We start from the raw sequence: 13,259 nt of genomic DNA on the forward strand, positions 1-13,259 counted from the left end.
CACCGTTGGAGGGAGTGATTTCTGGGGTAGCGTTAAGTGTGGAGGTGGAGCAGTTGAAGGTTCCTGGTGTTTGTGACGCCTGCCGTTTGGTGCGACGCAGACGGAGTGTCCGGTACGAGAGAGGCAGGTTGAGGTGACCAGGGTCAGAGTAGTGCAGAAGGTGTCGTATGCTGAGGTAGTGAAGAAGGTAGAGGAGGGATGAAGGGTGAGTCATTCTGAGAGGATCCCTGTGAATAGTAGTACTGTGACAGAACAGAGGGATTGGCTAATGAGTGATATGTTTCATTAAGGTTGGCTTTTTAGCATTCATAGCAATGGTAGCAATCACAGAAAATAGATGTTGTGGTGGCAGCTGCAGAGAAGTTCTTGGGGGTAGGAGATTTGACTTCAGAAGAGTTACAGGGTGTGTTGAGTGGTAGTGTCCCGTCCTCTCAGATCGTCGGCCTGGGGTTGGATCAGAGAGGGTTAAAGTAGTGGAATAAAGTTTTAATGAGTATAGGGTTAGTTGGTAGGGTAATTAAAAATATGTATATTTTTTTATTTTTCCTGGTTTCCTTTTTATATCACAGTGTAATGGATCTATACTATAGTTCAGTTGGGGGTGGTAATGCAACATATAGGATGCCAACTGCTGTTAAATAAGAAGGCGTTAGTTGGAAGCAAGGATAGAGGAAAGCATCTTTGCTAGATTTTATGATATTTTAATTGTTGTTTCAGCATTTTAGCTCTTAGCCTGATTTGAACCTGTATTTATCTATTTATTGACTAATTCAAAATGTTGAGGAACTATTTCTGACTTCAAGAAACCTTATGTGCACGAGGTAATGGCCAACTTCATCACACTTCCCTTTCACTCTGCTGTTATCGGGGAGAGGTACTGACAAACTTTAATGGCTACTGGCTAATTGATCAATCAGTAACTTTTACCAGAGCAGCGTAATACACTGTACACCCTATAGCCCACTCAGTATCATGCCCTATCTGGGTCTGTAACTTTCTGTGTTTGTATTTGTCTTAATGCACTTCCTTCCCTCCTCTCTCACTGAATGCCAGCTGTTAATGTGATTAGTGTAGGTTATGGTGCTTAGTGCTTAGGGCAGAGTAGGGGGATGAGAGTAGGCCTTTGGTGCAAACAGGGCTTAGAGGCCTCCACAAATTGTACTATGTCCCTGGTGAGTCTACACTTCTGTTTGTGTGGGGGCTGAAATAGGCTTTTGGGGGGGGGATTCTATGTTCTAGATTGTAGAAAATAGGATGTTCTGTTGTATACTGGCTGCCTTTTGAGGTGATACCTCACCTCATGATCAAACACTAGTTTCTAACCTCCGCATTCCCCACTAGTTTGATTCAGCTAAAAGCCTCCAGTTAAGAAAAGGTTTATCTGAAATATAAAGAGATTATATCTGGGCAGAAGTCATCACTAAATCAAAATGGAGCTTGTCTCTATGCCTCTATCAATCAAAGGTTCCTCACAGTTACCGTTTACTCTCAAAGTTCAATTGGTGGTGCATGATGGGGTAGCGCCACCCTCAGACAGAGCTGTTTCCTAGAGACGACCTGTCAATCAAAGTCACCCCTCTAGGGATGGAGAGGAACCTCTTTGATATTCCAACAGAAAACACCCTAATGTCACCAGGGACCTTCTTACCCCTTCTCAAACTGACTTCCCCTTTCTTTCTTTCTCGACTACTGTGTGTTTGTAGTGTATAAAGGCCTGCAAAGAACATAACCTGAATCCAAAACCTCGATCACATTCCATAGCCTTCCATTTCTCCCTTCCATCTGTTGCTACTGATACAGTATTCCCGGCATGATGCCCAATCACCGATAATACAGAGAAGCAGATTACACACTAATGAACTGAAATGAATTATGGGACGTGAAAATAATAAATTGAAAAATGTCTGACATTTTCACTGGAAAAAATCTATGCTTGTTATTCAGCTTTCAGTCTCATGGTTAACTCCTAAGAACATATTTTAAATAGAACGTGAGAGTTGCACAGATTATTATAACCATTTCTTTCTCACCAACTGAATAGTGGAAATTCCTCGGTAGTTTAGGGCGGAATTATATTTCAATTAAAATGATTAACTATGCTCCTTGTGCGTCTTGATGATGATAATAATAATTATGTTGATACATGTTTAACAAGTCATTTGACTGCTTTAATGAAAAATCCTGTGATTAAAAGTAAATGACTCGAGTAAACCTGCCGCAGAGATGTTGGACGCTGCATCCAAACAGGGTAAATACTCCCTGCAGCGTGGATTTACTTCCGCCATGACTATAATAGAACCGATGGCCTGATTTATATTCAAAACAGAGCATTGTTTCAAATGTTTCTATGACTGAAGCAAGTAGGGGCGAGTGAAGGAACAGTGATGTGTGTAGACTACAGAAGCATAAATCTAGGGGTCAGAAATCATGTTACCGTACAGCTAAATCCAATGGCCTCCTAAAGGAAATTGGGCAGTATACAGCAGTCTGAATTACTGTAGCTAGGTATGCATCCTGTACTATATTCTAGGAGCCCACAGCAGTTTGACTGAGACGAGTCAACAGCAGCAGGGTCTGGCTGGCCCTGTCTCATTTAGCTGACGTAAACATTCACTCTGCAGCAATCACATCAATCACAATCAAAGCTGATCTTGGATCTGTTCATGTAATATTATAAACTATGATTTAAAAGGTAGAACTGCTCCTAGATCAGCACTTCTACTCTGAGATGCTTTGTGGCTACGGGCTCAGACCAGTCATTCTGTGGTTCCTTCTACATCTTCTCTCTTCATCTGTAGAGACGTGATGGATCCAACCAAGAGAAGGTCATGGTTGTAGATAGAGGTCTGTCAACATCCTCCATTCTCCAGCACTCCACTAATAAAATACACTGAATAAAAAATATTAATGCAACAATTTCAAAGATTTTACCGAGTTACAGTTCATATAAGCAAATCAGTCAATTGAAATAAATTCATTAGGCCTTAATCTATGGATTTCACATGACTGAGAATACAGATATGCATCTGTTGGTCACAGATACCGTAAAAAAAGGTAGGATTGTGGATCAGATATCTAGTCAGTATCTAGTGTGACCACCATTTGCCTCATGCAGTGCAACACATCTCCTTCACATAGAGTTGATCAGGCTGTTGATTGTGGTCTGTGTGAATGTTGTTCCAATTCTCTTCATTGGCTGTGCGAAGTTGCTGTATATTGGTGGAAACTGGAACACGCTGTCGTACACATCGATCCATAGTGTCCCAAACATGCTCAATGGGTGACATGTCTGATGAGTAGAGTATGCAGGCCATTGAAGACATGGGACATTTTAAGCATCCAGGAATTGTGTACAGGTCCTTGCAACTTGGGCCGTGCATTATCATGCTGAAACATGAGGTGATGGTGGTGGATGAATGGCACGACAATGGGCCTCAGGTACTCGTCACGGTATCGCTGTGCATTAAAATTGACATTGATAAAATACAATTGTGTTCATTGTCCTTAGCTTATGCCTGCTCATACCGTAACCCCACCGCCACCATGGGTCACTCTGTTCACAATGTTGACATCAGAAAAACGCTGCCCACACAACGCCATACACACGGTCTGCCATCTGCCCGGTACAATTGAAACCGGGATTCATCTGTGAAGAGCACATTTCTCCAGTGTGCCAGCTGCCTTCAAGGTGATCATTTGCCCACTGAAGTTGTTTACGACGCCGAACTGTAGTCGGGTCAAGACGCTGGTGAGTACGACGAGTATGCAGATGAGCTTCCTTGATACGGTTTCTGACAGTTTGTGCAGAAATTCTTTGGTTGTGCAAACCCACAGTTTCATCAGCTGTCCAGGTGGCTGGTCTCACATGATACCGCAGGTGAAGAAGCCGGATGTAGAAGTTCTGGGCTGGCGTGGTCTGCGGTTGCAAGGCCGATTTGGACGTACTGCCAAATTCTCTAAAACAACGTTAGAGGCAGCTTGTGGTTGAGAAATTAACTTTAAATTCTCTGGCAACAGCTCTGGTGGACATTCCTGCAGTCAGCATGCCAATTGCACGCTCCCGCAAAACTTGAGACATCTGTGGCATTGTGTGTGTTGTGTGACAAAACTGCACATTTTAGAGTGGCCTTTTATTTTCCCCAGCACAAGGTGCACCTGTGTAATGATCATGCTGTTTATTCTGCTTGTTGATATGCCACACCTGTCAGGTGGATGGATTATCTTGGCAATGGAGAAATGCTCACTAACAGGGATGTAAACAAATTTGTGCACAAAATATGAAATAAAAACATTTTTTGTGTGTAAAGCTAGGGCACTTCTAGTAGTCTATCTCTCGTATTAAACTACCTATTTGTCTTAATTTGCGTCTGTAGTATCAGCCAGCGAGGCAGATTTGATATGGTTTTTCTGGGGCTCAGGGTATTGAACAGGGACTGTACAGTAGATTATGGGGTGTGTTTCACGGGCTGAGACCAGCTTTAAGTAAGCTTTCTGTGGGTTTTATTCCTACACTACCTCCCTAGTGAGTGTGACTGTGCCTTATTTCACTATTCGGCCCAATGACAAAGCACTGCAGAATCAAACAGCAGGCCTCATTTCCAAATCTAATTGCCTGTATTAGAGTTGATCATGTCCACTGACAGACTTTGGGAGTGTAACCTAGTGTGTTTGGATATGCGTTTTCACCCCTGTTTATTTAGATATTATGCCCCGGCTGTCTCTGTAATAGTACTGTTCATACACCACTTGTGTTTCCTTTGCTGTATTCAACCACTGACACACTCTTTTGTATTGTAAAAGCATGTTACGGCTGTGTCCAATGATGCCATCAAAAAAACATTCACATTTTGTCAGTAACACCTCGCCGCTCTCTCACCACTCCACTGATGCCACCCCTCTTAGCCATCTCCTCCTCTCTTCTTCTGTCAAACAATTATCCTTCTCTTTACCTTTCCTCTCACCTAAAACCCCATGAACTTGAATCCCTCTCCATGTCTGCCTGCCTGTCTGCCTGCCTGTCTGCCTGCCTACCTGCCTGCAGTGTAAAGTGGAAGAGGGTGATTTCAGCCACACTCATACAGTACATCTATTACACAGGCACACACATACAGTACATCTACTACACAGGCACACACATACAGTACATCTACTACACAGGCACACACATACAGTAGGAAGCTAAGCGTGGCAGCGTGTGAAAATGGCATGTGGAGTGGGCTTCTATACAGTCCCTCTCGCCTCATGAGACCTGTGGATTATCACATTGATCTTTGTAATTAATCTCAGAATGCAATTAATCAAACCTGAGACCCTGGCTGTGTTTGTGTGTGTGAGAGTGGACCTGATTAACAGGCTATATTTATCCATCAGGCGTATCGGAGGGAGGACCTGAGATTCAAACATGACTGTATAGATCGATGTGTATTTTTAATGAGGGCCTGGCTGTACTGTATGCCATCATGAATACACTCCTGTCAGTCAGTCGATGGAGCAGACAATCTGGAGAATGGATGGCACAAAGGAGACCAACGTGGACCTCAATGCCATATCGCCCACCGTATGTCACAAAGTACTGTTCTGCTCAGTAATAGGCTTCATTTTCACATCTCGAACAAGATAGGGATCCTTTTCCCATAATTCCTCTGACAGCACATTCTGCTCCCCCAGAGACTCAGTGAATGGAACCACATGGAGGGATTGCATTTACTAGGCTATATATTTTCCTTTCCACTCCCGGCCGCTTGATGTCATTGGAAATGTAGTGGAGAGGAATATTGCATCCTCCCGTTGGGGAGATGTCAGAGTATGTGGCAGGAGATGCTGCGGTGGGTAAGAGAGAGGGAGGTAGGCTGTGGGTTATTGAGCGAGGTGATTGGAGTCAGAAGTGGTAGTGTGTGAAAGAGAGAGAGAGGATTGATTCTGGGCTTTAAATAAACACACGGCTTCTATATTCCAGCTGGGGCACTGTTCTCTGCCTAACTCACCTGTCAGTCAACACACTGTGTGTGTGTGTGTGTGTGTGTGTAACAACACAGACTTTCAACTCCCTCCAAAGATTTTCTATGGGATTGAGATCTGGAGACTGGCTAGGCCACTCCCGGACCTTGAAATGCTCCTTACGAAGCCACTCCTTCTTTGACCGGGCGGTGTGTTTGGGATCATTGTCATGCTGAAAGACCCAGCCACGTTTCATCTTCAATGCCCTTGCTGATGGAAGGAGGTTTTCACTCAATCTCACGATACATGGCCCCATTCATTCTTTCCTTTACACGGATCAGTCGTCCTGGTCCCTTTGCAGAAAAACATGATGTTTCCACCCCCATGCTTCACAGTGGGTATGGTGTTCTTTGGATGCAACTCAGCATTCTTTGTCCTCAATACAACGAGTTGAGTTTTTACCAAAAAGTTATATTTTGGTTTCATCTGATTATATGACATTCTCCCAATCTTCTTCTGGATCATCCAAATGCTCTCTAGCAAACTTCAGACGGGCCTGGACATGTACTGGCATAAGCAGGGGGACACGTCTGGCACTGCAGAATTTGAGTCCCTGGCGGCGTAGTGTGTTACTGATGGTAGGCTTTGTTACTTTGGTTCCAGCTCTCTGCAGGTCATTCACTAGGTCCCCCCGTGTGGTTCTGGGATTTTTGCTCACCGTTCTTGTGATCATTTTGACCCCACTGGGTGAGATCTTGCGTGGAGCCCCAGATCGAGGGAGATTATCAGTGGTCTTGTATGTCTTCCATTTCCTAATAATTGCTCCCACAGTTGATTTCTTCAAACCAAGCTGCTTACCTATTGCAGATTCAGTCTTCCCAGCCTGGTGCAGGTCTACAATTTTGACAGCTTTTTGGTCTTGGCCATAGTGGAGTTTGGAGTGTGACTGTTTGAGGTTGTGGACAGGTGTCTTTTATACTGATAACAAGTTCAAACAGGTGCCATTAATACAGGTAACGAGTGGAAGACAGAGGGGCCTCTTAAAGAAGTTACAGGTCTGTGAGAGCCAGAAATCTTGCTTGTTTGACCAAATACTTATTTTCCACCATAATTTGCAAATAAATTCATTAAAATCCTACAATGTGATTTTCTGGATTTTTTTTTCTAATTTTGTCTGTCATAGTTGAAGTGTACCTATGATGAAAATTACAGGCCTCTCATCTTTTTAAGTGGGAGAACTTGCACAATTGGTGGCTGACTAAATACTTTTTGCCACACATATATATATATATATATAAAATAAATAAAGGCAACAACACACCAGAAACAAAGTCTCGGGGCTTAAGATTGTCAAACCAACAAGGAGCCTGTACTTGATTGAATTAGAACCTCAAACCATCAATGTGTGTCAGTAAGTTTTAAACAGAGACCGAGTCCACTGGCAGATAGTTCCAGTATGTCCTTGGCCAGCCTCTGTGCTGTAGCTATCATCCTATACATCATAACAGTAGAGGAGCAGTAGAGCGGCAGACAGATCTTCTAAGAGAGCCCTGGGCACAGAAACACTGTGTGGGAGAAGAAATGGCCATGGCAATTTATCTGCAGATAGCAGGGGAAGTTGTGCCTGCTTCCTAAACTGCCTCACTTTTTTCCTTCTGTCTATTTTTACATGTTATCTTGCCTCCATTTGCCTGTGCTGAAAAACCAATCTGTTCCAATAAGCTTATCTATTATTGAGGCTCTGGCCCCTCTGCTTCTCCCCCTCTGTGGCAGAAATTGCTCTGGCCACTCTGTGACTGCCCTCTTCCATTAGACTGTACAGCCTGTGTGTGTGTGTGTGTGCGTGTGCGTGTGCGTGCGTTTCGCACTAGAGACGTGATGGATCCAACCAAGAGAAGGTGAAGGTTGTAGATAGTGTGCACTACCGGTCAAAAGTTTATTTTCAGTTTCATCTCAAGGTTTCAGTTTCATGTCTTCACTACTATTCTACAATGTAGAAAATAGTCAAAATAAAGAAACCCTAGAATGAGTAGGTGTTCTAAAACTTTTGACTGGTAGTGTGTATATATACGTGTGTGTGCGTTTGTGTTCATGTGTGTGTCTTTCTCTGCATGTGGCAATTTCTCCCTCCCTAAAAAAACGCTGAGTGTAACATAACATTAGGAACACCTGCCCTTTCCATGACATAGACGGCCGTCCACATACTTTTGGTGATGTATTGTAGACTGAGCAGGTGAATCCAGGTGAAGCTATGATCCCTTATTGATGTCACTTGTTAAATCCACTTCAATCAGTGTACATGAAGGGGAGGAAAGAGGTTAAAGAAGGATTTTAAAGACTTGAGACAATTGAGACATGGATTGTGTATGTGCGCTATTCAGAGGGTGAATGGGAAAGACAAAAGATTTAAGTGCCTTTGAACATGGTATGGTAGTCGGTGCCAGGCGCACCGGTTTGACTGTGTCAAGAACTGCAACGCTGCTGGGTTTTTCACGCCCAGCAGTTTCCCGTGTGTATCAAGAATGGTCCACCATATAAAGGACATCCATCCAACTTGACACAAATGTGGGAATCGTTGGAGTCAACATGGGCCAGCATCCCGGTGGAATGTTTTCGATATTTGTCGAGTCCACGCCCTGACGAACTGAGGCTGTTCTGAGGGCAACGGGGTGCAACTCAATATTAGGAAGGTGTTCCTAATGTTTTGTACACTCAGTGCATATTTCTCCTTCTCTCTTTCTCCCTCATCAATGCGACCCATGGTCTCTCTTGTTATCTACCTCCTCCCTTATTCCTACCCTCCCCGCTCTCTACCTTAGTATCATCCTTTATTGACCTCCTAGTTGTTTTTGTTGGCTACTCCAAGTGTTGAAGGCTCATTAAGAGTGTTCAATTTGTTTTGGAGAACGCAAATTCGCAACAACAGTGTCTGTTCTAAGCTCACAGGGTGTGCTTTGGAGCAATGGCTTTAGAGGGAAAGAATCTGAACTGTACATTCTGGGATATAATAAATAATAACATTAGTGACACATTTTCTGTCTATTATTCCAAATCCAGTGTTTTTGTATAATTATATCACTTTTTTTTATGACAGTTATGATTGGGCTGCATACACTCTGGTAACAGTCATTTGAGTTGTCTGGACCTTGGAGTGTTCTTGTCTCTCACATACAGAGAGCTTGATTTGTCACATAGAGAGGTGTTGGGTTTTCTCTTTGCCTCCTATTGTGAGCTGCTGAGCTATCAGGGAAAGTTCAGGAGTTGCCTGAGGTCACAGACTTTGCTGCTGTGACTAAACCACTGAATGGTGTCTCATCCACCTGAACAGTGCTGTCCTCTCCCTGACTGGACAGACCTGGCACGGAGAGAAGATTGAGCGCTTGAAGTCAGGCTTTTAGCCGGCAGTGCAGGAGAGAGGAGGAAAAGGGGAGGGTGGAGAGGGAATGAGGGCACGCTGTCCCAAATTTAGAAAATGTAATCTGCTGTGGGGCAGACATGTCGCCAGACGTAGCCAGAGCAGAGTGCACCTGGGACGGCCTCTTTGCGCTGAGTGATTCATGGAGCTCCCCCAGGCTTAGCATAGGCAGCCTCCCTATCTATAGTATCGTTTGTCTTCATCTACATTATCTACCTGAAAGAGAGGGAGAGATTTGAGAGGAGGGGGAGATAAAATGGGGCAGAGAGTGAGAAATGGAGAGAACGAGGATAGAGAGAGAGAGAGGAAAGGAAAGGAAGAGCTAGACGGGGGCAGAGGGAGGAAAGATTTTGGGGCAAATAGAGAGGGTATGGCATATTAAGTGAGTGTCAGGGAATGATGGAAACACTGAGGTGGTGAGTAAGACCCAGGCAGAGTAGAGGGCAAGGAGAGCGGGTTAGAGAGGAGAGAAAGACATAAAACAGACAGATTTAGAGTAGCGGTGCTGTTTCCCCCCACACTGTAAATAGGTCAACCATCTGCGTTGTAATAGATATGTATGTTGGATACATGTCGTTAATGATGCTTGGAAAGGGATTTTGGAATATTTATGTCAAACAGTGTTTGATGTTAGTCTCCTCTCTGACCTTTGTCCTCTGACCCCTGTGTGTTGCAGGTATCTGGATCAAACCAAGCCGAACCTCCAGGATGAGGGTTAAGAGAGCAGACTTTGTGGCCGGATGTCTCGGTGGAAGGGTCATCGTTGCTGGTGGACTAGGTGAGCACTTTACTGCCCAAATGGATGCTTGGGTTGCAAAATACCCCCGAACCAATCAACTACTTGACCCTGACAAATAACAACACCACTTACAGCACTAACAACAACAAGGTCAGGTCCTAACACTAAAACAACCTCAAGGTCTAGTTCATGTGAACAAACAAAACACCTGCGCATTAATCTTAGTAACACAGTGTGACAGTCACACCATGAGAAGTAATCATGTTAATTTAGGCAAATGAAGTTCCCATTGCTTTCTAATTTTCCCCTTGATTGAATTGCATCATAAATATACTGTGAAAAAAACCCAATGAATCATGTTTAGAATGAGTAATCAGAGGGTTAGGGTTTCCTCCACTGCGTGATTGTAAGCAGTTTACAGTTACAGCCGTGGCTCAGTAGGATATAGAGCAGAGTTTACCTCATAATGAGACAGTGTGGGAATTCATTCTATTCTCTGTCTTTGTACACATTCTGTGTAATTTGGTTAATGTTTTTGTTCATTTGGGTCTCCATGTCACAGCTTAAGGAGACAATGAAGCGAGCTTAGAATCTGTCATAAGAACTGCTCCCACTGTCTCTGTGCAAGAGGTAGAGAGGGAGGGACATTGAGTTTGAGTGAGAGATGTAGAGAGAGGAAAGACACAGGGAAGAGAGGATGTAGAGAGAGAGAATGCAGTTTGATCAAGGGGGGCTGGTACAGAGAGACTGGAGGAGAGAACGAATTAGGAAATGTTACACTCAGAAATGTCAACAGTCTGGGCATGATCATTTTAATCCAAGAAGGATCTTTTTGGATTCTGATTCAACATATGTTATATGGCATATTTCCCTTCCTCTGACTTTTGTCAAAAGCTGGTAAATGAGGGATCTGCTCTTAGTTTAACAGCCAGCTGGGAGAATTGTCTCTATCTTTTTCTTTTGAGGCTGGATGAAGCACCTATTTATTATTCATAGTGTTGGATGTGTGGAAGCCAAAGGGCTGCTATTCAGGGTGACATCAGATTGCCATTGAAAAGCTGGAGCCGCCTCCTCCATCTCTGTATTCTCTCTTCATCTATCTCCCAAACAATTCTGAGTATCTTCCCCTTTTCTCTCAAGTTTTAATTTCTCTCTTGACCGCCCCTCACGGTCACCCTCTCCCCTTATCACATATAGAAGACACATTGATATATGTATGAATATTATGATTAGAGAATATTTGAATTAACTTTGAAGAGATGGCTGTGTGAAGTTGGATGATATGCAATTATGTGCACAGCCCAATAGAATGTCACTCGTGTACACACACATACACATCCTAACAAATCCTAAGAGGTCTAATGATTTAAATGTCTTTTGGTCATTTCAGGCATTTGCTTATTTCAGGCGTGATATTTAGTCACCGAAGCTTAACCCTCTTTAGCTGCTTTTAGGTCGGTGACCTCACATTTATTTGTGCCGTTGTCCAGTTCTGTCCTAATATCTATTGCAGGCAAGTGGTCCTAATGTGCCTAATCCCCTCTGCTAGAACCCCCATGCTGCTGAGGCCAATCCAAATAGGGTGGTAGGTAGCCTACCGATGAGTGTTGGGCCAGCAACTGAAAGGTTGCTGGTTTGAATCCCTGAGCCGACTAGGTGAAAAATCTGTCAATATGCCCTTGAGCAAGGCACTTAACCCTAATTGCTCCTGTAAGTCACTGGATAAGAGCGTCTGCTAAAAGACTAAAATGAAAAGTTTTTTCAAAATGATCTTGGTCCATTTGACACAGAACAGAATACGTGGTCAAATCCAATTTAGTAAAAACATCCCCCTCGGGAAAACAAACATCTAGTAGCAGAGAGGGGGAGATATAGGTTAGGTGTTAGGAAATCAAAGGCGTGACAGGAAGCTTTGAGCCCTGAGAAGAGCGGAGCGGAGGAGCGGTCCTTCCTGCACAGCGCTATGGCGGAGTGTGTTCCTGTGAAGATAAAAAAGGAGCAGGTCTGAGCAGTACTCTGATTACCATGAAAAGACGATTCAGCTCGGGCACTTTGTTCTCCCCAGAAATTATGAGAACAACAGTAGCCTAACCCCCACCGACCAGTCCATATCATCTGTAGCTCATTGAGTGTCTCCATGGAAACCAGAAAAACTTAGCAGCAGCTGGTGGCGTATAATGACACGGATAGGAGCCTAAATCCTGAGGCTTGAGGAGAGAACTCACTTTGACTGACCCTCCTAAAGATATGAGATATTGCTTTGTGTGTGGTGGAAGGAGAATAAGATGTGTGATTGTGGAGAATATATACACTAAGTGTAACAAACATTGAGAACAACTGCTTTTTCCATGACATAGACTGACCAGGTGAAAGCTATGATCCCTTATTAATGTCACCAGTTGAAGAAGTAGGTAGATGAAAATATTAATTGATTGGTTGGCTGATAGGATAAGATACACTGAACATGTGAAAGTTGTGAACAGTTCAAGAATTACAATTATTGTTGGTTGTTATTATATGGTAATTTATGCATATTTTAAGTCGCTACAGTGGCAAGAAAAAGTATGTGAACACTTTGAAAATACCTGGATTTCTGCATAAATTGGTCATAATCTTTCTTCATCTAGGCCACAACAATAGACAAACACAGTCTGCTTAAACTAATAACACACAAACAATTATACGTTTCATGTTTTTATTGAACATGCCGTGTAAACATTCACAGTGCAGGGTGGGAAAAGTATGTGAACCCTTGGATTTAATAACTGGTTGACCCTCCTTTGGCAGTAATAACCTCAACCAAACGCTTTCTGTAGTTGAGGATCAGACCTGCACAACGGTCAGGAGGAATTTTGGACCATTCCTCTTTATAAAACTGTTTCAGTTCAGCAAAATTCTTGGTCTCTGGTGTGAACTGCACTGTTGAGGTCATGCCACAGCATCTCAATCGGGTTGAGGTCAGGACTCAGACTGGGCCACTCCGGAAGGCATATTTTCTTCTGTTGAAGCCAATCTGTTTTTAATGTACTTCTGTGTTTTGGGTCGTTGTCCTGTTGCATCACCCAACATTTGAGCTTCAATTGGTGTACAGATAGCCTGACATTCTCCTGCAAAATGTCTTGATAAACTTGGGAATTCATGTTTCTGATGATAGAGAGCTGTCCAGGC

The 13,259-nt window shown here is 43.4% G+C and overlaps 1 protein-coding gene across 1 annotated transcript in view; it reads left to right on the plus strand.

Annotated features, from left to right (window-relative positions):
- LOC115132154 (kelch domain-containing protein 8B) overlaps positions 1-13,259 on the plus strand; it is a 123,525-nt gene that overhangs the window by 94,289 nt on the left and 15,977 nt on the right. The window contains exon 3 of the mRNA XM_065020701.1: positions 10,029-10,130. Within this exon, the coding sequence (XP_064876773.1) occupies positions 10,029-10,130 (102 nt within the window). The remainder of the gene's footprint in view (positions 1-10,028; positions 10,131-13,259) is intronic.

This window comes from Oncorhynchus nerka, linkage group LG7 (genome assembly GCF_034236695.1).
Source record: "Oncorhynchus nerka isolate Pitt River linkage group LG7, Oner_Uvic_2.0, whole genome shotgun sequence".
NCBI lineage: Eukaryota > Metazoa > Chordata > Actinopteri > Salmoniformes > Salmonidae > Oncorhynchus > Oncorhynchus nerka.